This window comes from Rhipicephalus microplus, chromosome 4 (genome assembly GCF_043290135.1).
Source record: "Rhipicephalus microplus isolate Deutch F79 chromosome 4, USDA_Rmic, whole genome shotgun sequence".
Taxonomy (NCBI): Eukaryota; Metazoa; Arthropoda; class Arachnida; order Ixodida; family Ixodidae; genus Rhipicephalus; species Rhipicephalus microplus.
Window position 1 is genome coordinate 118,964,142 of NC_134703.1, and position 25,865 is coordinate 118,990,006.

The window sequence follows — 25,865 nt, forward strand, 5'->3', positions numbered from 1 at the left end:
GACGTGTTTAACCAACCCTGGGCTCCAACTGAACCTCAAAAAGTGCCGCTTCGCTGCGCGAGAGCTGTCCATCATAAGGCACATCGTGTCAAAGCATGGTGTTCTACCCGACCCTGCAAAACTGCGAGCAGTCGCCGAGTTCCCGAAACCTACTAGGCTGAAAGAATTACGCAGTTTCATCGGACTATGGTCGTACTTCCGGCGCTTCGTTCAAAATTTTGCTTCGATCGTGTCACCACTGACCAACCTCCTACGCGGTGACGCAGACCTTTCATCCTGGTCTCCTGACTGCGACGTCGCGTTCGCCACGCTCCGTAGTCTGCAAACATCTCCTCCTATTCTACGGCATTTCAACCCAACAGCTGCAACGGAAGTTCACACAGACGCTGGCGGGATTGGTCTTGGCGCTTTCCTCGTCCAGCGCAAGCCGGGCTACTCCGAATACATCGTCGCTTATGCGAGTCGCACGCTCACTAAAGCTGAGGCCAATTACCGCGTCACTGAAAAAGAGTGCTTAGCGTTAGTGCAGGCGCTTCGTAAGTTCCGCCCTTATTTGTATGGTCGCCCATTCGACCTGGTAACGGACCACCATGCACTTTGTTGACTCGCCACATTGAAAGATCCTTCTGGCTGGCTAGCTCGGTGGGCACTGCAAATCCAGGAGTACGACATTCGCGTGATCTATCGCAGTGGACGCAAGCATTCTGACGCCGACGCCCTGTCCCGTTCGCCTTTACCTCCCGACTCGGCCTGCGGAACCAATGGTACCAACTCCGTCGCATCTCTCGACCTCGACTCGTTTGCCAGTGAACAACACAAGGACCCATGCATCGCTTCCCTTTTTGACTGTCTCTCTGGATCGTCAACCACTGCGGTATCACGATCTCTCCGTCGTCAAGCTGCTAGTTTCGCCATTCGTGATCGGCTGCCACACAGACGCAACTACGCCCCTGAAGGTCGTAAGTGGCTCTTGGTTGTCCCCCGCAGCTTTCACAAATATGCACAACATTTCACGATGATCCCCAATGTGGCCATGCTGGAGTTTTCAAAACTTACGAACGCATTCGCCGTCGCTTCTACTGGCACGGAATGTTTAATTTTGTTCGAAAATTTGTTATGGGCTGCCCTGACTGTCAACGCCGCAAATCAACGCCTTTTCACTCGTCCGGTGCACTTCAACCGCTTCCGTGCCCTGCCAAACCTTTCGATCGAATCGGAATTGATCTTTATGGCCCTCTACTGACAACATCAGATGAAAATCGGTGGATCGTAGTCACTGTGAATTATTTAACGAGTCATAACCAATTGGTACAAGAAATAAGACATTGCCATCATGAAGCTCTAGCACGAGGGCATGATATTATATATCAATGGCTGCCTGGACATATCGGTATTACCGAAAATCAATTAGCCGATGATGCAGCCCGCTCAGCCCATGAAGGAACCCGTGTTGTCCCGATTCCTTTAACAAGGAATGATGCAGCAAGACAACTTTACCTGCTGGCTCGAGATCTCACACGTATGTTATGGTCGTCTACCAGCTTCCAAAGGTGTCAATTTCATGAACTGGATCCTTCGCTCAAGCTGAAACTACCATCACAACTTTCCCGCTCCGATGCGACACTGTTATGCCGCCTTTGATTGGGTGTTGCATTTACAAAGGTGTACTCCTTTCGCATTGGTATGGCAGACACTCCTACATGCGACTACTGCGGAGCTGAAGAGACCGTCGTCATTCATTCACGTACTGTGATACGAAATTTTGGTATATCTGACGCTAGCGAAACGGCCGCGAGCGCATCATGAGCGAGGCATGTAGTCATGTTGTTACAAGACACGCATGTCATGATTTTCATGTTAGGGTCTGTCGCTTGAGTTCGCCATGCAATAAAGCCAAGTCATACCAGTTTTGAAACATGCCATTTGAACGAAACCACTGCAAGAACTGCAGGACCATGACATGTAAGTCATGTTATTCATCACATACATATCATGATTTGCATGTTATGACTGGTCAAGCATGTTCTTCACACAGTCGTGTTATGCCATACCAAGTGCTGTATCAATTCCATTAGCGAAACAGCCGGAAGAGCTAAATGTTCGAGGCGTTTAGATAGATAGATAGATAGATAGATAGATAGATAGATAGATAGATAGATAGATAGATAGATAGAAGGATAGATAGATAGATAGAGAGATAGATAGATGGATAGATAGATAGATAGATAGATAGATAGATAGATAGATAGATAGATAGATAGATAGATAGTTAGATAGATAGATAGATAGATAGATAGATAGATAGATAGATCATTTAGAGTACTGTGTATGGGTGAGCTGAAAGCCCTCTCTTAGGTCGTCTGTGCAGAAAACGGAATTTATGATTTACAATACTTGGTGCTCTAGAATGGGAGAGCATAAAACGTCCCATAGGCCTCACACTTGATGGGGTCGTGCTCACAAAAATTACGCCTGGAGACCCCAACGGCTAAGGTTTATTGATACAAGTTTGTTAGGCGCACTCCCAAGTGATGTCCATCTGAAAAGCCTATATGCAAGAACTAGTTATATTGCAGAGTTCTGCTGCCTATTTAAGTATCTTTTTTTATAAGCTCTGCAATAAAGAGCAGTGCAGGAATGAAAGTTGATTTCGAAGCCATTTTTTAAGCAAACGACTGCAAAGTAATGAAAATACATGGAAATGTGCAATGATGTCTGTTACAAAGCTCCAAGAAGATATGGAGAGGTGCAGTGCGCCGAAATTCACTGGTAACTGAAGCCCGAAATGAATGGCAGCATATCCACGGGGTGATGATGGAGAGTAGGGCGAAGCATCCGTCCGTTCATTTGTTCTTAACTTCCGTCCGTTCATGCGTTCATCTGTGTGACCACCCATGCGTCCATCCGCCCGTCCATCCGTGCGTCTGTTCGTCCGTCCGCACGCCCATCCATGCGTCCATCCCTGCGTTCGTTCATGCATCCGCCCCTGCGTCCATCCAAGCATCCATCCGTCCGTGCAGCCATCCATGTGTCCGTTCATGCATCTGTCTGTGTGTGCGTTCGTACACCTAGCCAGCACTCTAAGTACCACCATATCGCATCTTTTCATCATATATTCTGCATATAGAAGCACCGCCATCCAGCGGACTTTCCAAGGACTGAACGAGAAGTGGCACACGCAGACTTTCTTACGGCTTGCGCTTCGTGTTTACTTCCCAACTTTAACCACCTCGAGCTCATGGTATATACTAGTTCACTGTATTCATGGCACTGCGACCGAACGCTCACTAAACCTGTCTAAAAGCAAGGGGGTTACGCCAAGCGAGTATAACGTAGCAACCCGTTCTTGTAAGACAGTGCTCAATGTACATTCCAGTGGCTGTTAATGGAGAATGAAAGACGGGAGAATTCGGCTTTGGCACACGCACACTTTTTTACGGCTTGCGCTTCGTGTCTACTTCCCACATTTAACCACCTCGAGTTCATGATATATACTAGTTCATTGTATTCATGGCACAGGAGAATCAGGCTTTTAGTTAACGCGCACGCTGCGAGTTTTTTATGGTTCAACAACGCAGAGGAGAAATCTGCCACCGGCATCCCCATGCAGGTCAAAGCGTAAGACATGTTACGCACTTACTACGAGGGATGAACGGGGCCCGCTTTAAGGAGCTTCGCCCCTAAAAAAATGGCAGATCCCACATACAGTGGAAATCGATGATATGCGAAGCATGAATGAGAAATGTCGATATGTCACTTTAAAATCAGCCCAACGTTACGAGGTGGAAGTAATTGATGCCATACATAACTTTCGTTGCATGATCATGATGTCTGGATGTGTCGTTTACATTCGTCATCCATTCACGTCAAGTGATACCAAATTTAGTATATGTGGGGCTAGTGGAAGGGCCGCGAGCGCACTATGAGCGTGGTATGTTGTCATGTTTTTACATGACACATGTGTCAGAATTATCATGTTTGCACAAGTCATATATTTCATCATCCATTGACGTCACATGACACCAAACTTGGTATATGCGTAGCTAGCAAAATGGCCGCGAGCGCATCATTAAGGGCCCAATATACTTCAATGTGGCGTTGGTGCACGCATACGCTGGGCACAGCGACACTACGTTAGCAAAACGTGAGCACTATATTGTCTGATGCCACGTGTGACGAGCGTCCGTCGGTGCGGCCCTATGGGAACTGGCGCGAAATATGACATGCTGCATTTCACGCCGATGCCGTAGAGTACCATTACTCTATGCCGATGCGTTACCTAGACAACACTGCGTCTCCCTCTTTTCATGACGGAGGGACGCGGGCGCGCTGAAACGCGCATGCGTCAAAGCAACGCAGCACGGCGGTGCCTGCGAGTATATGGCAGGACCGGCTCCTGGCATGGCAACGCCGGCGTGACGCGACGAAATGAACGCCGGCGAGCACGCGCACTGCGTCACGTTGAAATGTATTGGCGTAGTCATGTTCTCACATGACAGGCATCGCATAATTATCATGTTTGCACCGGTAATATACTTTCGTCATCCATTGGCGTTGCGTAATACCGAGCTTGGTACATCAGGAGCTAGCGAAACGGCCGCGAGCGCTTCTTGAGTGTAGCATGTAGTCAAGTTGTTACATGACATGCATCTCATATTTATCAAGTTTGTACCAGTATCATACCTCCGTCACCCATTCACGTCCCATAATACCAAATTTGGTATATTTGAAGCTAGCGGAATTGCGGCAATCAAATCATGAGTGTGCTAAATAGTCATGTTGTTACATGACACGCATATCATGATTATCGTGTTTGGGTGTGTCATTTACTTATGTAGTTTGTTCGCGTTGTGTGATACCGAGTTTGGTATATGTGAAGCTAAAACTGCCGCGAGCGCATCACGAGCGTAGCATGCAGTCATGTTACATAATACGCATGTCATGTTTGTCATGTTTGCACCAGTACCATACCTTCGTAATCCAATCACGTCCCGTAATACCAAATATGGTATATGTGAAGCTAGCGAAACGGCCACCAGCGCATCAAGGGCGCGGCAAGTGGTCATGTTGTTACATGACACTCATGTAATGATTTTCATGTTAGGGTCCGTCACTTGTGTTCGCCATGCAATCATGTCATACCATACCAGTTTTGCAACATGCCATGTGAACAAAACCACCGCTAGAGCTGCAGGGCCATGAAATGTTTATCATAATATTTTGGAAACACATGTCATGATTTTGTTGTTATGACTAGTCAGTCATGTCATGTTCTTCATACAGTCGCGTTATGCCATACCATGTTTGGTATTGAAACCACAATCAGAACGGCAAGGAGATCTAAAAGTCGTAGGCGGATAGATAGATAGATAGATAGATAGATAGATAGATAGATAGATAGATAGATACGTTCAATGTCGCTGAAGTTCGCTTATAAATGCTTTGCATTTAGAACAGTTATAATGCACGTCTAGACACGTTTACCGCGAAGTCTTTGCCCTCCACAATGAGAAAAATTGAAGGTTGCGTTATATATTCATCACGCAGCTGAGGCAATAAAAAAAATGAAATAGCTGGATGCTGTGAATTCTACCAAGAGGATGAAGCCTTACGATGGCGTGGCGTCATATGAGGTTGTTTCGTGGGCACTTGGCGCACGCACTCATTTTTTTTTTTCTGGACAAGCTCACTTTCCTGCGTTTTTTTCTCTCCTATTTTTCTACACTCTATTTTCTACCAGAAAGTCGTTTTTTTATAATCTGTCTGCCCTTGAATTCAAGGCTATTTTTTCATAATCATTCCACATCTTTACGTTGAAGAATAAACAAAGTATTGAAACGCTGAAAAGTCTTGGCTGGTCGTCGTAAACTTGTGATGTATTTTTGTTTTCCCGCACATCTGTAAAGCACGACTGGGAAAGTTAGCCTGGTTTTTATTTGTAGAAATATCACAAGGAAAGTGATGGGCCAACGACGAGGTAATAATAAGCAATAAAGGCATAAGAGGAAATAGACATGAAAGGTTAAAAATGGGGAGTGACACTCGCTACTGATATAAGGACGAGCATTTTTACCTGTAACGACAAGCCTGCCGTAAGAACTGAGTTTTGTTTCTCCGGTTAGTCGGTGCCAGGTGCGACAGCGAAACTCGGTGGTGCCATCGGTCTGTTGAACTTGGCGCACTTGCAACTCTCCGCTAGGAAACACGCTCATGCGACCACCTAGAAGAAAAGAAAACAGTTGGTCTCTACTTGAATTATCGCCTTCCTGATAGCAAATTTCTGCTGGTATTTCTGCGTTCATAAAAATGTCTGAAGGTTTTTGCAACATCAGATAAGATGAAGCTCTAGTAAAATTTGTAATGTTTTTATGTATATTTTTACACAGCCTAATATACCTTTCAATACGTGCTTAGCAGCATCTTTGTCGTCTGTTTATGCTTTTCGCCAATAAGCTGAAGGACGCAATCAGTCACCGTACGAGTACAGCCTGTTTCACAGGACTGGTGATAAGGCTGCCAAAATGGGCTCCGCACTATTAATGAAAGCGTCGCCGGTGTATGGCTGAATCATGACAGCACTTACCTCGTTGTAGACAAGCATCAGTCATTGAGTACAGCGCACGAGCACTTACATCATCGATATGTGATTTTCAATAGTATCTTCTGAACGTTTCTCAATAACCGTATTCTATAAACCGAAATTATCAAAAGCGATCACGCTATCTGCGCACCACCAACCATGTTTCAAATACACTACGACCCACTCTACCTATTGTGAGAGAAAAAGGCTGAACGACCTGCTTGCGGTAAACAATGATCCATGAATAATTACAGGAAATTTCAACACTCGTCACCCTATCTGGGGCAGATTGAAAGTTAATACTATGGGATAGAGACTGGCTTTACTTTACACGGATCATAAACTGTCTTTCCTTTAGGATGGGGGCCGCACATTTCTACGAGGGTTAACGTACCGAAGCTGCTGAGACTTGACGTTTGTGTCACGTCGGTTTGCCCATATTGCTGAGTGGTTTGCTGATATCGAGACACATATGGTGTTGAAGTTCAAACTAAACTTCATCGGTTCTGCAAATGCAACCAGCATGAAAACCAGCGAGCCAGGCTGACGGCAACACCGGCATTTCTTGAGCTCTTACGCCATGCGCAGCAAGCCTTTTCAACCACGGGTCCGATTTCAGCCAGCTGATGCAATCAACGGCATCTATTGAGGTGCGTCTTAAGCAACGTGTGGTGAGCCCCCTCACCCCCAGGTGAAATTCCGACCCGCAACCGGTGGCAGTTACTGATTGGAGGATTTGAACTACTCGCTGATGTAAGGGCTTTCCAGGGCCTCTAGAAGCACGAAGGGGCGCAAAGAGAAAGAGCACCCGAAGAAATCCCGGCTCAATGTTGCACCTCAGTGCAAGCTCCATAATCTGTCAGCTTCAGTTCCGAATATGTAACGCTTCTGTTTTAACTCTACATAAATATTGCCTTAACTCACCATCGTCTTCTGGGCTCCGTTTATCAGCTCTGCGCTGATGCAGCCACGGGCTGAGACACGCGACACCCAACAATGGTAATGCCTGTATCTCCAGCTTCCCAGCCATCAAAAACGTAGCTCATTGTCACTTGCATCACAGAGTGACATTCTCACGCTGACATTCTATTAAACTACTGAGAAACTGACGAAGAATTATCATGTATTCATGCTAATCGTCGATGGCATCAGCGAACACATGGACGTAAAGATCTCCAAGATTCGAAGACACATCGGCTCATTGAAGAGAAGATTTAGCGTCGTATTAGTTAACTTGAGCTAGGACGGCGGCTGTAGTGTTGTCTCTAAACCTTCACCAACCGCTTTCAGAATATAGCGAAATAGGCTAGGCGCACTTATTCTGGACAAGCAACGCTTTTTGTTTAAGCCTTGTCACATTCTCAACGTCAACTGGATATCGAGGTAGCGGAAGATTTCTGTAGGAACACTGTAGAAAAATTAACATGTACAGCAGCCCTTGTTGATGATAACACGCTGCAATCACATTACTCATGTAAGAACTGGTCTTCTTTACAGGACAGAGGTCGATGCGATCCTAGCCGGCACATGTAACAGGTCGTCGTTGCCTAGGCTGGATGCTCTATTATACCGCCTATTATCCAACAACGGCGATTGGGCGACAAAAGTTCTCGATGAATGAGATAACTAAATCCTGGATATTTGAAGAACCCTAAAGAATGAAAGGGAAGCCTCGTGGCTCCCCTAGTCAAACTGGGAAAAATCTCTTGAGCTACTTTTTCATTACCTAATAGCGCTGATTAGTTGCATAGTAGACCCGATGGAGCGAATTGCTTGTAACAGACTAGGGGGTTTCTCAAACACTAAAGAATGTATCCTAATACAAGGACATTTCTCGGTGATTTTGTTGCTGAGATGACATTGTTATTGATGTCATCTGTTATTGATGTCATTGATGGATATTGATCCAATGACCCAAATAAAAACTTCCAGAATTGAGCATGAAGAAAACGGCACAAAACGAAAGCTTGCGAAGAAAAATTCGTGAGCAGTTGGTATGGGCTCAAAGCAATGTTTGGAAAAGTGAACTTGCTTTCTCCAAGGATGAAGGTCTTTTAATTAGAGCTTTTCTTTACATGTTCCGCACCATTTCCTACAATGCAAACAAAGTAAAAGGAAATGGCGACAGCAACTTGATTGATAAGTGGGTTTTAACGTCCCAAAACCACCATATGATTATGAGAGACCCCGTAGTGGAACGCTACGGAATTTTAAACCACCTGTGGTTCTTTAACGTGCACCAAACTCTGAGCAAATGGGCCTACAGAATTTTCACCTGCATCGAAAATGCAGCCGCCGCAGCGGGGATTTGAACCTACTACCTGCGAGTCAGCAGCCGTGTACCTTAGCCACAAGACTACCATGGCGGGGCATGGCGACAGCAAAAGCGGGACGGGTATGGGAGGCTGCCTTGACAATTTGTGCCGATCAGAAGAAAATGGGTAGGCTTAGAAAAAAATTAGGGGGGGGGGCATTATCATAGGCACAAACTTTGCTATAGTCCTCGTGTGACTGCTCTGAATAAGCGCGTGATGGCCATCGTACAACTCTGAATTTTTCGGGAGGAGAACGTCAGGCTTTAGGTGCATGAAATGGTACACTACAAGATGTTTTTGCGATGCATCTTATGGCTACTGAACACTTGCAAAAGTAACATAAACACAGCAACAAACATCTGTGCCCGGCACGCACAGTCATGCTCCACATCAAAAGCGGAGACCATAGAAATGGCCAAAGGTCATCTGACTACAAATGCGCTTTACACTGGTGCTGCTTAGAGCGCCAATTTGGCATCTTGCTCGCGCCGCTGCCCGCCACATCTCTTTTCTTCCATATAAGCGGTCAGTGCCTCTTTTTGTAAAAGGACTTCGCTTTACCAAGAGCGCCTTCCCACAAGCGTGATGTGAGGAACCCTGACACCTTCTTTGTGTTTTCTCTGAACTAGACTTTGTTTTACAGCACCAGGTGTTCGTAAGAAGGTGGAGCTCTCGTCACCAGATCTGAAGCAGCTCTCTCTGCTCGTGGTGAGACAACAATACGAAGGCCATGTTAAATAGTACACGGAAGGCTTGACAAAAGTAAAGGTTCTGCAGGAGCTGTGTTATGCCCACTAAAAACGAAAGTCGTTAATTTTCTAAAAACTCATAACAACAGCAGCTCGGTAGCCGGCGGCCTGGGCAATGCACATCGCAAAATTTAAGATGCACTAGTATAATAGAGCATATTTACTTGTTCTAAGTCAGCTCTATAATGTTTTATAACGGGTCTACATCCTCCAACAAAATGCCATACAACGCTGGAATTAATACAACTCTCTCACGACATGGTAGATTAAGGTCATTGCGCTATTTTTCAATGATTACGAGGCCACTCTGGCATCATCAGTCCCACAGCATGCTGATTCATACGCTTGCGCGTGACGGGGCAAGAACTACGGAAAGCGCACCCTGTTTACGCCAGGCGCACTTGTACCTGTGCCTACGTCTCAATATTTTATTTAGGACGGGGGATGAAATCCCGGCTGCAGCGGCTGCATTTTCGATCGAGGCGAAAATGCTTTAGGCCCGTTTGCGCAGATTTGGGTGCACGTTAAAGACACCAAGGTGGTAGAAATTTCCGGAGCCCTCCACTACGGCGTCTCACATAATCATATAGAGGGGGGTTTCTAACGTTGAACCCAACATATCAACCAATCAATCAATCAATCAATGAAAATATATTTAAAATACGCCAATCCAAGACAACTTTTCTCGGCCGCATAAGCATAGGGTATCCTAAATAACATCTTCATTTGCTACATATGCATAACAGGTAGTGCCGCCTCTGAACATCGCAGTGTTGAAGCAACCATACGCGGTTTCCTTAGTGATCCTCATTAGAAATTCCAGAGACATACCCTCCCAGCCGTGTTCACCGGCCTCCGTGACCACTCGCTCTCTGAGCAATCAACCTCAGAATGCAAGAAAGTCTCAGGTTCACACAAAAACGAGATGAAGCCGTTGCTCTAACGTCTACGAATGAACCACCTTCTTGGACAGTTATGACACGTTCGTCTGTGTGGGTGTGTACGCAAGCGTGTTTACACTCGTCTCCATAGCTCTCCTAATTCTTCCTTTTCTTTTTTAGTGTCCTGTATCCCCTTACCCCTTCTCTAGTGCAGGGATAGATATCAAATATTTCTCTTCCGGTTAACCTCCACGCAGTTTGGTATAAGAGTATATCTATCTTCTCTCAGTAATATGCGTTATTACGGGCTGTTGAGATTACGGTGAAAAAGTGGCTGCTTAAAGCGGAGCATTTACGTGCAACATGAGCAAAAGTACGTCGACCTGAAGTTCACAACACGTCTTTATAGAAAAAAGAGTGAAAAATGACGACAGTGTTTCGGCTCTTAGGTTGCGTTGAAGGCACGCTGCGGTAGTTACAACGTGCTAACAAAATATCCTTGCATGACAATTCGAAGTATATCATCAATCAAATGCATCTGATAATTAGTAAAGTTTTTTTTTTCTTTTCATTCAACTGCCTTCTACTCGTCGATGCTGATTTTGTAAACATTTCGAGCTGCTCTTAGGCCCATAAATGTTCAGTAGAGCTGAACGACATTCTAAATGAAGTTAGTACTTGAGAATACTTCTGCGTTACACCTATTATTACCATTTGATTTGCTGGTGTTTTGCTTTTTTGAAAGGTTGCCTAAGGCACTTTTCTATCAAGAATGTCTCGTCGCGTTCACAGCGCGCACGCCACGTGTGATTGTCAAGTGTGGGGACTCCGATAATAACGCGAATAAAGTGACGATTGGAAGTGTACGGCTAAATGGCACTTGTAGTTCTGGGTGTTTTTTTTACAGTGAGGGTCTGAAAATATAGCATTGAATACTAAAATTGTGTAGGATATCACTGAACCTCCGCTATTTAATATAAGCCCTATGACCTTGGCTGAATGCACATGTCGAACAAATGGGTGTAACATATTGGCTAGGATATTCCCCAACCCGGCGACTTTTAAGTTATCCTCTCTTCCAATTAAATGATTAATCAGAACCTCACCCAATGGAGGCCACGCCCACTAATGGGATCACGCAGACTGGCCGTAAGACAACGGAGGTCTGCCTGCACCGATGAGGTGCGAGAACACGTACAGCACAGGTGCAAAGACTGAAAGGCATGATCATTTCTCTCGGCGTAGGAAGCACACACAAAAATGAAACCAATTGTAATTACCGGCTTCAGAGGCACGGAGGCAGAGACTACGCCCAACATCGCCAATTAGATCGGGCGTCCCATAGACCACAACGCGAATAATATATTTTTTTTACCCATATACGCTTAATAGCCATTAGTTGCTTCCTCTTTTGCACAAAAGCACCCCTTTAGCACATTAGTGTGAAGTTAAGCCTTCCAAAGTCAGTGTGATGACTTTCATTTAAAAGTAGAAAGTGCACAAAATTGTCTTCGGAATGTTTGTATCATACACCACACAACCTTCAAACAAATACTTCAGCCTTTAGAAAAATGCCTAATGCAGGATTACGCAGTGTAATAGTCTTACAACCGTATCGAACACTCTCTCTAACTAAAGTTGAAGTCTATTGCTCTATTACCGGACTATTCCTTCTTAGCCACGAATTAGATGCGCTGTAAGATACGCGTCGAATTCGCGTGACCTAATTGTAAGGCCCTAAGTATTACATTCCAAGTAACAAAATAAAGAAAAACAGCATATTGTGTGAAATTCAGCAATTAAAGTTATAGAGTGTGCAACTAGTATCTAATTTTTCTGCCAGTCAGCTATAGTACTTGCATAAAAAAATCCGCTATTAGGCCCAGCATGCAGAATTTATTTACTGCTCCTGTGTGTTTTGAGCGAAGAAAAAAATAATTTTTTACGTTGGTCCTGCAATGCGTTAGGTCGAACAATCGCCGCACATGCTAGTGCACCCAGCAAAGTGGCCCTCTGAAGCAATACACAGAATAATAAGGTTTAATAATCGCCAGTTATCCAGTGAAGAGGCCTGCACGAATGTGCACGCCAGGCTTCAAGCGGATTCAAGAAACACGTGTTACATAGGAGGAGGAGGAAGCAACAAAAAGGGAGAAGGCAGGGAGGTTAACCAGAAAGACATCCGGTTGGCTACCCTACTTTGGGGGATTAGGGAAGGGGACAAGAAAGACGAGAAAGAGAGAAGAGAGGGAACAGAAAAAAAAGGTGGGGGAGAGAGTGACAGTAATTTCACTGCAGCGTGTAGAACTCTACCGCATGTCAGAGGCGTTCACACAAGCCTGTCTTTCTCAGGAAACACAGCAGGGCTTTCACTGCCTTGTGGGCTGTCGAGGCATGTGGAAGTTGCTGTAATAGAACCAGCACAGAAAGAGGCCGATCATCCAGTCGCCGCATTGCGTTGGCAAGTACTTGTCTATCTGAGGCAAATCGAGGACAATGGCACAGCAGGTGTTCGATATTTTCGTCGGTGCCGCAAACATCGCACGCCGCACTGTCAGTAATTCCGATTAACGTGGTGTACGCTTTCGTGAAAGCAACTCCCAGCCAAAGGCGATAGAGAAGCGAAGCTGCACGTCGATGTAGGCCGGGTGGAGGCCGGAATTGTAGTGAAGGGTCGAGCTCGTGCAGTCTTGTACGTCGTATGCTTAATGTGTTCCACTCGGTCAGTGTGAGACTGCGGGCCAGTTGACGAATCTGCCTCGCCGCATCCGCTCTTGAAAGCGGAATCGGAACGCTGTTCGCTTGTTTATGTGACGTGCGAGCAGCATGATCTGCAGAATCATTGCCGTCTATACCACTATGCCCAGGTAACCACTGAAAGACGATGTCATGGCCTTTTTGTATTAAAAGGTGGGGAAGTTTCACCGTTTGGTAGGTCAACTGGTCGTGGCATCCGCGACGGAGAACTGATATCAGGCACTGTAACGCTGGTTTTGAATCAGAAAACACAGCCCATTTACCTGGTCTTTCTTCTGAATTGATGTGTTCCAGTGCATTGCGCAGAGCCTCGAGTTCTGCCGTCGTTGAAATTGTCACATGTGAAGTCTTAAAACCCCGAGTTACCCCTTGTGATGGTATAACCACTGCTCCACCTGAACCAGACGGCGTAGTAGAGCTATCCGTGTAAATGTGCACGTGGTTACTGTAGTTTTGTTTCAGTAGGAATAGACTCAGTTGTTTCAGGGCATGTGTCGGTAAGTCCGATTTTCTCCTCAGTCCTGGAATCATTAAATGAACTCGCGGCCGGCTCAAGCTCCAAGGAGGAAGCAGTGGCTTTGATGCAGGTGCGTATGTCTCAGCAAACGATGAACGATGCTTGTAGACAATAGTGCCGTATGTCGTGCAGGGCCTTTCAGCAGCTAGGCTCGCCAGGTGGTGAGAAGGGGTCCTGGCATAATGCCTGAGGTACATGCGCATTGTCTCGGTAATAATATGTGTATTTATCGAGTGATCTTGAGCGATGGCAATGGTTTCAGCCGTTGAAGCACTGCGGGGTAATCCAAGGCATATCTTAAGTGCTTGGGCTTGAATGCTCTGAATTGCGCACAGGTTGGTCTTGCCGGTGTTAGATATTGCAGGTAAGCTGTACCGTAAGAATCCGATAAACAGCACTCTGTACAGTTGTAGCATGAATGGTATGGGCACTCCCCAATTCTTTCCTGCAAGGAATTAGAACATGTGGCATGTTGCGATCAGCCGCTTCTTCACATAGTTCACGTGTGGAGTCCATGACAGGTTTCTATCTATTATGAATCCCAAGAACCTGTGGCTTCTGCTGAACGATATGTATTCTTCATTAATCGATATACTGTAAGCAGACATTGGTTTCCGCGTGAACGCTACCACTGCACACTTTCCGCAGGACACCTCGAGGCCTTGTTTACGAAGATAGCATGACGTCGTTGTAGCAGCCTTCTCAAGGCGGGCGCGAAGCTGAGGCCTTGTCACACCTGATGTCCATATGCAGATGTCATCAGAATAGACAGAGAGTTCTACAGTGCTAGGTAGCTGCTCGACTAGACCAATGAGAGTTAGGTTGAAAAGGGTAGGGCTTAGCACTCCTTCGTGAGGAACTCCTCGGCTGCTGTAATAATCAGGTGTTGGGCCATTCGCTGTCATCACGTAAAATGATCTCAGCTGTAAGTAGCTGTACACCCACATATATATCTTGCCACCAAGACCTACTGTTTCCAAAGCACTAAGGATGGCTTCATGGATGACATTGTCGTAAGCCCCCTTAACGTCTAGAAACAGGGCAGCGCACAGTCTCTTACAGGCTTTCTGGTGTTGAACATATGTCACCAGATCAACAACGTTGTCGATTGACGAATGGCCGCGCCTGAATCTAGTCATAGATACTGGATAGATTTCATAGTGCTCGAAATATCACTCCATTCGTGTTAGAATCATTCGTTTCATCGTTTTTCCCACACAACTGGCAAGTGCGATAGGACGGTATGAGGCAATATCCAAAGGATATTTACAAGCCTTTAGAAGTGGAATGAGGCGACTTGATTTCAATGCCTGGGGAACCGTATCAGTCTGCCAGGAGTCGCTGTATAGGCGTAAGAGCGCCTTCCAAGCTTCGTCTCCAAGATTACAAAGGGCACGATAGGTAATGCCGTCAGGTCCGGTTGCTGAAGAACGTCTGCACAGAGCCAGTGCCGCCTCTAGCTCATCCGTAGAAAACTGGCATTCTATACGGAGATCACGTGAGGGTGGCGGGTTGTCAAATGTTCCCGTTCTTGATACTGTGAAATTGGAATCACTGGCAATTCTTCTACAGAAAGATTCTGCGACGTCAATCTCTCTGCATCGAAGATGAAGTGCTAGAGATGTAAACAGGTGTCGCTGACCCAAGCTTGTGCTAAGACCCCGGACAGTTCGCCATATCAGTGATAGGGCCTTTCGTGGATCCAACGACTCGCAAAAGGATGTCCAACGTCGCCTAGCCAGTTTATCCATGTGCCGCTGCATTTTCTTTTGAATGCGCCTAGCCAGCCTCAAATCATCCATGCACTTTGTTCGTCGGTACCTTCGTTCTCCACGACGGCGTATTGCGCAAAATTTCTCAAGCTCGATGTCGAAATTGGTGCGCTTGTGACTAGTCAATTGTGTATGCGTGGTATTCTGCAGGACATCCTTTATCGAGTCCTCTAGGTTATATGGTGAGCCGTCGGTACAGCAGTCTTCCATTAACATTTTGAATTTCGGCCAATCGGTGTACTTGAGGCCTCTTGAGGACTTGGAGCTGGTGAAACCTTCTATACACAGGTAAGTTGGTATATGGTCGCTGCCCCGCGTTTCCAGATCCGAAAACCAGTGCACTTTCCTGGTAAGTGAGAGAGAAGCCAATGTAAGGTCCAGGCAGCTGCTATAGGCTGATCCACGTAAATATGTAGGGCTTCCATCGTTACAAACGCAGATTTCGTACTCCGAGGCTAAGGACACCAATTTTCTTCCTTTAGAGTTTCCCTGGAGCTTCCCCATAGGAAATGGTGGGCATTGAAGTCGCCAGTGATCACCCATGGTCTTGGAGTCGATGTCAGAATACCGCGTAAGCGCTCGCAGTCAAGGCGGCTTGATGGAGATAAGTAAGCTGCGATAATCGTGAAAGCAACCTTATCCTTCTTCACAGTAAGGCACATACTGATTTTCTTCATTAGGCGAGACTTTGTGGTGAACGTAAGTGAGGTCATGGCGCATGAATACAATAACTTTGCTGCAGTCTCTGTGAGTGGAGGACATAAAGCCCTCATATCCTGAAAGCTTGATTGAAGCACACAGGTTGGGTTCACAAATCACGATAATGGGAAAGCGGTTCACAAATACAAACTGTCTAAAGTAAGACATGCGCGACTTCAGTCCTCTGGCGTTCCACTGAAAGACAGATGCATTCTTGACTTCCGCTCGAAACGACGGTGCCTCGCTGGCCATGGTTTTAACTTAGAGCTGCATGCACCGGACTCAGGGTGTCCAGCACATGCAGTGCGGTCCGCGCAGCCGAAGTCTTCATATTACTCAGTAGGACACGCATGGTACTCATGAGCGATTGCAGCAAGCTTATCACTTGATCTTCATTCATGGCATCACTGGTTTGAGGGGTCGTCGAGGGCGGCGGGATTTGATGCAGCTCCGAAGTAGGTTGACTTCGTGGAAGAGAGGGCCACTGTTCGGAAGGTGCGACTGCTGTCCTTTTCTTCTGTTTGGCAGTATCCGTCTTCAGTGAGCTCGGTGTTTGTGGGTCAGCCTCTTTGATAAAGGATGACATCTCTCTATCAGTAGAGCCGTTTTTTCGTGATGGTCTTCGCCCACGACGCCGTCGTCGGCGTAGTGTAGCGGCAGCTTCCCTGGGCGTTGAGAATTGTCCCGCACCATACGCCTGAGTACCGCGTGCTGGTTTCGCACCCGCGGGCAATCTTTGGATGAGGCCTCATGAGCGCCGTGAACGCGTTACATGTTGATGCCTCATGAACGCGTTACATAACGTGCCAATAAATTTGGCGGCTCCATTCATACACACCATGACTTAAATATCTGTATTTGTACGGTACTACGTATCAAATGCCATCATTTCATTGACCTCGGGTATACTTTTCGCAGCCAGAGGGAATGATTTGAATACCTGAGGCAACAGAAAGTGTGAAAAACTTGGAAGACGCTTGAGATTGGCCTCAGAGATAGAACGCCACAGCGTAATATGCCCCATGCGCATCGCCTTCTCAGTTGATAGCCTCGCATAGGTGTCGCTTGATTTCAACCGTGCCACAAAGAAACTAACGTTGGTTTGCAAAAGGTAGGCCGTTCGAAACTATAGTAGAATGGTCATTGTTGATGATGACCTCCGCACATGGCACACACCCAAGGGAGAGTAGAAGCTGAATTATTCTCCTATTTGCTGCATTAAGTAATTCCTTGATGCACTAGCTTATTAGTTTTTGCGGGCAATGATTACTGCATGCCAGAGATCATAGTCAGGAAGGGGGGGGGGTTCTATCACACTTTGTGGATTTTTTGTGTTTATGTTTATGTATATTCTTGTGGGCACTTGCAAGTGTGGGTGTGTATATGCGCACGCAAAATATTAAATACGATTGGGGGAAGAAAATGGTAAGCCTCCCCCATTCTTTGCACACCCACAGCGTAACGATACACTCGATTCGCTGTGTATTCAAGGAGAATCCCTCGAATACACTCCCCATTCGCGGTCAGCGCCAACTAGCGTTCAGTGCAACTTATCGATCAATGAAAAGACAACAGTGAGAAAGACCGTAGCTGCATGTGCAATCGAGCAGGGCTCATCCAATCTGTGGCAGTATTTCATAGGATATAATCTGGAATCGGGCAGGTTGTAAGCAGCATAAAACACCGCGCACATCAGCAGATACACATAACCAGTCATGGTCCAATAAAACCCGAACAGTATATTATAATTTGACATAGTTTTCACTAACAATAGTTTGAAGGCCCGTCATTACGAGCAACTTATTACGCACTCACGAAACATTGCTTACTCGCTAAATAACTGCGTCTTCTGACGTAACGAATACACTCTGCTTATTAGCGTGAGCAAATAAAAGGAACGCTTTAACTGTCATCACTTGGTTCGTATGTCAATGCGTACCACAATAGACATAGAAGAGCTGAAAAACAGGCAATGGTACATGTGAACAGCCAGTCCATATGGCAGGCCTTGTGCAAATTAAAAAAAAACAAAAAAATTAACAGCAGCATATCCAATGTGTTTTTTATAATTAAATGTATGTGAGGAGAGGTTGGTGCCAATACATGGCGCCAGGTACGGCGGTGTTAATGATGATGAGTGTAGTGGAGCATTACGGGCCCTCAGCTCAGCTTTTCGTCCATCCATTCGTCCGTCCGTCTGTCTGTCTGTCTGTCTGTCTGTCTGTCTGTCTGTCTGTCTGTCTGTCTGTCTGTCTGTCTGTCTGTCTGTCTGTTTGTCTGTCTGTCATCCTATCAAACTATTATCAAACTAAACCACATGCAACCCGCCAATTAGTGATCACTTCACTTTCTGCTAGAGGACAACGACATCTAGAGAACATTGTGAGAAGTTAGGAGCGGCTACAAAGGAGGGACTGAGCCAGTGCCTAAGGAGCGTCACCCCTAAGAGCAAGAGAAGTATCCATACCGCTGACAATGACATCGGTCTTGTCAGCAACCTTCTGCTCCCACGACATAACGATAACGTCATCGCGGACGAAGGACGGCACGTGGCATCGAAGAACAGCTGTGTTTCCGGCGATGGTGAACTCGTTGTACACTTGCACTTCGTAGTATTGCTCCACAACTGCGAATGACACAAACAGATGCAAAAAAATAAAGACTCGTCCTTCCATCAAAGGCATCGATAAAACACTGAAGTACAACGAGTTTTTACAAAAGCAGTTGATGTTTATTGTACATTCATATAAGAGAGCGTGCACAACATCAATGGTGTTTGGTTCCGTTAAACTGGAATGCCCCACTTTGACATCTGGTGGTACTTGTTTATATGATGACTAACGTCCGTGATCAATTACAAAACCATTCTGGTAACGTAACAAGGACAAAGTTGTGTGATCGACTGAGGAGCATGGCTGATTCAACACAGCGCGTGGGCTAAGGTCAATATCTCTCATTGTACATTTGGCTGACCTATTCGTCACTCCAGCAAGTCATGAAACACCTAGCAATATAGCAATATAGGAAAACTGCGTACTGAGGTCCAAACAGTGTATGCGCCAGTCGTACACGGTAGGAGCACGGTAGGATAGTGCCGCCTATGAAAACAAAAACAAAAAAACGAACGGCCATGCAAATTTATTTTTTCCAGGTGATGCACCAGTGTTAACTCGTTAACTCGAACATATTAAATCACCATTGTATTCAGCGACTACATGTCGCTGCAGCTTCTGAAGCAAGTAAACAAATTTCGCAGATACGTGGTGCGCCGTGTGAACTACACACACAACGCGACCCCTTCAAGAACGCCGCTCGCGCTTGCGAGACCACTGGTGCCGACTAAAATAAGATGCTCCGCATCAACCACCCACTCCCCTTCTACAAAGCAGCACAAACTGCAATCACACTGCAGAAAACTCAATATTTGTGTTAGCGGCAGCAGACGCGGTGACCTCCATGAATCCGTCATGATGGAACTCCGCAGTGCCTTCGTAGGTTCATTTGAGTTGCAAATAGGGAAGCGCCAAGTGCGTGGTGTGTCCCCTGTAGCCCGGCGCCGTTTATTTTCTTCGTTGTTTTTAATGCGAATGAGTTTCTTAGTAAGGCTATGTTAGGCATCCGACATTGTTCGCGGCGTCCACGGCGATGTCTGCGCGCCGGCAGGTGTTATCTCTCCGCTCCAACATTTCCATCCACAAGCTAGATTCACACGCGAGGCCAAAATCCCGCTGCTCCGCGGACCGAATAGTCACATGATTAGTTTATTCCGGCGCAGCAGCGGGCACGTCGCATGCATACAGCCTGAGCTACGCTCGCGGAATCCTCGTGCATACTCTCGACTCCAATGCTTATGCAGCGCACTTGTTCCACCCTTATTTTCTACGTGGAGCTATTTGAGACAGGACGCGGCCAAAACCAGTAAAATATTCGTATTTATTTTAATTTATCTGTTGTGACTTTGCGTTTTTGAACGGGTCAGAAAGTCCCGCTTTTTCACGTGCACCTCAAACACTAAGTGGCGTCTCCATCTACATGAAACGCTCAACTTTCCACAGCGTTACGAGACATGCGCCAAAAGGGACTACTTCGCGTAGTGTTTCATGTGCAGAAGCTCCGCCTCCGTAACTTTCCCTTCAGTGCCAAGAATAGTGGTCGCATAGTATAAAACACGTAGCTTTTAAGCCGACTGCCTGCATCTTAGCCACACAAATCGGACCAATGATGACAGATTTGAGGCTAAATCCTCTCAATCGAGAGCAGATTACCGTCAAACGAAGGGATAGAAATAGCGGCGACACATTTCCATCCGTGCCACGAGCGGAGAGAGAGAGAAAAACAACTTTATTTAGGTGAAAAAAAAAAGAATTCACAGAGGAATGGCGATCAGGCCGTGCCTAGCCTCCAGCGCCTCAGCTCGCTGTATGGCCCGGAGCTGCACTTCTAGGCTCGTATCTCGGAGTACTCTTCACCACATGCCTCGGACGAGGGAGTGGTCAGGAGATCGTGCGGGGTGGATCTTTGCTGCAGTTCCATAGTAAATGAGAGAGGAGGAGAGCGGATGAAGCGAGGACGGCTGGTTTTGATGACGCGCGTGTCACGTGATTCGCCGACCGCTGCAAAACTTCCTGCTCCGTTCCATTTTGTGAATGCAGCTTAAATGACTAATGTCCATGATCGTGACTATAGTGAACTTAAAAAGTACGTTCTGGTTTACTCTAATCACGATTGATTCTTCTGTGCGGTAGCTCTATTAGTCAACATACTCATGGACACGCCATATGGTGAATCCCGTGCAAATACAGCGCCAACGTGCACCAATTAAACACTGGTTCTCGATATTTACACTATCAAGGCGTTATCAATTCAGGCGAGAAGCGGCAAGATTTGCGCTCTCCGTGATAGGGTAACCTACGCCTGTGCTACTGCATGTGCAACCTTAGGGCTCGCCATGAACGCGAGAGCATAAGTTCGTATCTAGAGCAGTCAACGCACGAAGGTGTACTGGGTGTACCTCTTCTCGCTGGGGTGCCGTCTCTTGTTGCATGAAAGCAGCCACTTGTACTACGCCTGCCCGTCAATGATCTTGCTTTTCTACGGCACTTAATCGTGGAATAAATTCTTAGAAGCGTTTCGCTATTGCACTCCTATTCTTTAGTAAAGATGGATGCTTGGCTTCAGCTTCAATCCCCCACCCCTGGTGTGTTGTGGCGTCGACATCAGACTTCTTTTTTTAAGACACGCCGAATGGAACGGCAGTAGCAACAATGCGTTTTTGGAGATTGCGGAGACCACGCATTACTTTACTTTTCCGTTTCTTGATTACTACACTACCACGCCATCCAAAATGTTTGTGAGGGGAAAGAGTTAGATAAAAGAAGAGTATTCGTGTAGCATTCATCCTTCTTTTTTTCGGCCATATGGTGCAAGCAGTTCAGCAACCGTTAGATCTCAGCGGACTAAAAGGTCAAGGGCTCAACGCAATGAAGAAAATTTCACCTATGGTTTCTCTTTCTTTGATATCTGATCGCGTACTCTACTCATGCATTTTCATGACGGAATTTCAATACGGAAGCCTTGTTTGGCTCAGCCATTTAACACATTAATGTTGAAATTCGAGTTGCAAACAAATCAATGATGAAGCACATTGCCTGTACTGGTTCAAGAATGTGCACGTAGACGTTGCTTATGCCAGATTCTCTATGGAGGAAGATCAGCACGGATTCAGGTGTTCTTTCTCAGCCTTGTGTATCTGAAAGAGCACTTTCAAGGTGCAAAAGGACACCGTATGATGCACTTCCAAAAGCAACTATCTGAACGCTTTAGATTGTTACGTGTCGTGCAACTGGAACCAACAGGGCCACTCATGCAACGTTTTTTACTATAACATCCACCAGCTTGGATTCATGAGAAAGACTGAAAAGAACAAGTGAACAATGAAAGCCAATACACCGATCGGACGTCCCTAAATTGACACAGAAGGCAAAGCAATCAACCTTTTTCGTAACAGTAAGCACTCTCTCACAACGCCGAAAACACCACGCGTGCTACCAGAAGACATTTGATCCGAGAGAAAAGAGGCAAACAGTAGGTGTGGTTGGCAAAGCTAACCTTCAAGTTCCCGCAGCAGTCACCATGGCGCCACAGGTTTGGGTGGCGTCCACTTAGGCTTACATTATTTCTAGTGTCTGCTGAAGAGGAAGGGGTCAAAAACAGCCTTCTGTCCTTGTGGCCAAACTGCAAAAAGTTCAATTTATTGACCAAGGACCTCGAGTGCGGATATTTTTACTGGCAGTTTAAGAATAACAATTTGACCTTACTATTTCGTCTTTTCATAAACCTGTGATGGTTTTATAAACATCCCTAGAGCATGCATTTTAAAATAATATAAAACCATCATTTGTTTCACTTAAGTGTCATATTAATGTGTCGTTTTGAAATAACTTTTCTATAAGTGATTGATAGGCAAGGTTTCACGTCCCAAAACCACCATATGGGTATGAGAGACGCCTTAGTGAAGGCCTCCGGAAATTTCGACCACTTGTGGTTTTTTAACGTGCACACAAATCTGTGTGCACGGGCCTACAGCATTTCTGCCTCCACTGGAAATGCAGCCGCCACAGCCGGGATTCGATCCCAGGACCTGCGGGTCAGCAGCCGGGTACCTTAACCACTAGACCACCGCGGTGGAGCAACTTGTCGTTGAGCCTGCGACGTTCACATACTTGAGCCCGTCTTGTGGTTCTTTGTACTGCCGAGTACAGGTAAGCTTATGTTGTGGGACATAACAAGCATATAACATCTGACATAACGATCGCAAGAAAGTTTTGCACAAACCTGCTCGCACGCGTACTTCCGTGCTCAGGATGGCCCCGAATATGTTTTCCGCTTTGCACCGGTACGTGGCACTGTGTGCTTCTTGACGAAACTGGGACGCTGCGAAGGCTGGGAACCGTAGCGTGCCGTTGGGAAGGAGAAGAAGGAGTCCTTGTAGCGGCTCCACTTTAACACCCTCGCGCAACCACGTGACCCTCGGCGGAGGCTGACCCGCAACGGCACAGTTGAGCGATGCCCCCGTCGTGTTGGAGAAGCGCAGCTCGGATACCTGGGGTTCCAGAAACCGAGGACCCAAGCCGTGTTGACTGCTCCAAACAGGATATGCTGCATATGATCAAAAACAGAAAAGCAAGATCAGAAAACAAATGACGGAACACTTGGTTGAGATCTTCTAATAACAAATCAACTTGGATAGGTAAAATAACTCACGATTCTACACCAGTAGACAACAGTATTCGCGTGAATAGTCAGAATTATCCAGTAATATGCGTAGAATTATGTTTATTTTGAGCTTGTTGGGACAGTTTTACAAAACGATGTTGCAGCTGTATGGTTGTGTGTTATTTTTTCATTCAATTACCACAATACCTATGACTATGGCCACTGGATCTCAGCTGTACTATACACGTGGAACTTACAAAATTAGTGAAGTCATGTGCACTAAGCGGTAACTATAAATATTTATTTATTTATTTATTTATTTATTTATTTATTGATACTGTTATCCCCAGTGGGGCCGTTACAGGGTTACTGTTGGTTACATCTTACAGGGTAATTATGGGTACATCTGGCTCAAGAATCGCACTCTCGCTCAAACGAGCAAAACGAGTATATCAAGTACAAGAGAACGCAGCATTGAACAAGCACGCATAGATCAAATTAAAGAAAAAGATTACTCGCCCTCTTTAGGTTCTATAGGTTCGGGTTTGTAAGCACCGGTAAACGCTTACAAAACTGCAGCGTGAGTGTCATTTCGTAATTTTAGCATAACATAAATATGATAACATAAATATCACAGCAAACGAAACTTCGCGCAAATGCAGTGCAAGTGAAATACGCGTGACCAACCTTGTTGTCATGCAGCTTTGGTGCCAGTGTGGGCAAAATTATGAAACGATGGGCAGTGTTTTCTGTATGCCCACTCACTGCAAATTTATGTGATCACTATGAGTGAAGATATCAAAATGTTTTGTGTTTTTGATCGCTGCTTCAAAGTTACAGTTAGAGTTTCGAGCTTATTAACTGCGGTAATGGGCAATACTCCATTGCGACCCTCATAGGTGACCTGATTGTGTGTTTAGAAGAAGTGCTTACCGATTTAGAGTGCTTCGTACTCTACTATGGGAGAGCAGAGAGCCGTCCCATGGCAACTTCCTGAGTGTTTAGAAAAAGTTTATTCTATCATGGGACGCAACAAACCTAGGAAACGAGCGTCTGTACAACAAGCACAATGACAAACAAATGACAAAGCGCAACATACATTACACATTTAAACAAAAGTGTCCAAGTCCGTAGGGTCTCCATAGTCCATGGTACTAATAACTACATACACTACCTTTATACACTAATGACAATATTAACTATGTGTTTAGAAAAAGTTTATTTACACTATGTGCAAAAAACAAAAGTTTCATAACATTCCAGTGATGGGCACTTATACTTCGACAAATCTATGTACCACGACCAACATCTCTACGTTGAAAGAAAGACATCATTGCTCTAATATACATGGCAATGTTGGCATACGTGTAAACAAGAATTCATGCGATATCATGATACAATGAACAGTATAACAATACAATAGATTCAATGAAACACAATTGCTTATAAACGAAATTATGAATAACTACTAAACGGGCGCTGCTTGGCACAACGTCGGTAAAAAAATGAGTTTTACCCTTTCGTGTTCAACATTGATGAAAGGGCACGAACAGTGCCGCAGAAACTTGTGCTACACGAAGAAGAAAAGCTCCTCAGAGATGCACGCGAGGATCTCTCGTCTCAATCTCCCCAGTATTGGCCACAATGTACGCCGGCGGCGATGGGCAGCTACGGCCTCACATCGGTTTCTCCAGAGGTTGAAGAGCCCCACAACTTTTAAAAGAGCGGAGAAGCGGCCGCGTGGAAACCGGCCGTTGGACACGAAAGTTCACACACCTTGTCCCCAAAAAACCAGGGCGAACCGCACGTCAAAAAAGGCGGGAGACCACACATTCAATCGTCGCATGTCGATTGGTCCCGACCATGACGCAGTTGGGGCAAGTGGAAGTGCGAACCACCTGCCACCGTTGCAACCGATCTCGCGTGCGGAGCCAGCCCCAGCCCAGCCACCAGACAAAGTCTCTGAGATGCCCTGGCAACACTGCTGCAGTTATTGGTTTCCAAGCGCGGCTCACTATAGATTGACGATGCTGGGGCACCAAGGGCCGCAGAAGGGCGACCTTGAGCCACACCTTGAGCCACACCTTGAGCTTTTTGAACCTTGAGCCGACCTTGAGCTTTTTGAACGTCCGGCTCACCTTCAGGTGCCTCATGTATTATCACCTGCACGCCCCATGGTGGCCACCATAACTATGCTGTTAACTAGGCTTAAATTAGCCAGTAGGCTGTAATTTGGATTGCGGTAGACGGCTTCATTTGTTGAAAGAAGGAACAAATAAGAATTCAATTCGATAATTATTATGCATTCGTTACTCGGGTGTTCTCATTACAGTTGCTTGGACTATCAAACTAGAGTATTAACGCGACAGCGTTAGAGAAC

At 45.9% G+C, this 25,865-nt stretch overlaps 1 protein-coding gene across 1 annotated transcript in view; it reads right to left on the reverse strand.

The window, feature by feature from the left end:
• The window catches only part of LOC119172847 (cell adhesion molecule Dscam1-like), a 165,481-nt gene extending 139,843 nt beyond the window's left edge, over window positions 1–25,638 (reverse strand). Inside the window, exons 1-4 of the mRNA XM_075893167.1 lie at window positions 25,512–25,638; window positions 23,105–23,428; window positions 18,738–18,896; window positions 6,074–6,220 (exon numbers count right to left, since the gene is read on the reverse strand). Coding sequence (XP_075749282.1) covers window positions 6,074–6,220; window positions 18,738–18,896; window positions 23,105–23,428; window positions 25,512–25,638 — 757 coding nt within the window. The remainder of the gene's footprint in view (window positions 1–6,073; window positions 6,221–18,737; window positions 18,897–23,104; window positions 23,429–25,511) is intronic.
• Between the last annotated feature and the right edge of the window lie 227 nt (window positions 25,639–25,865).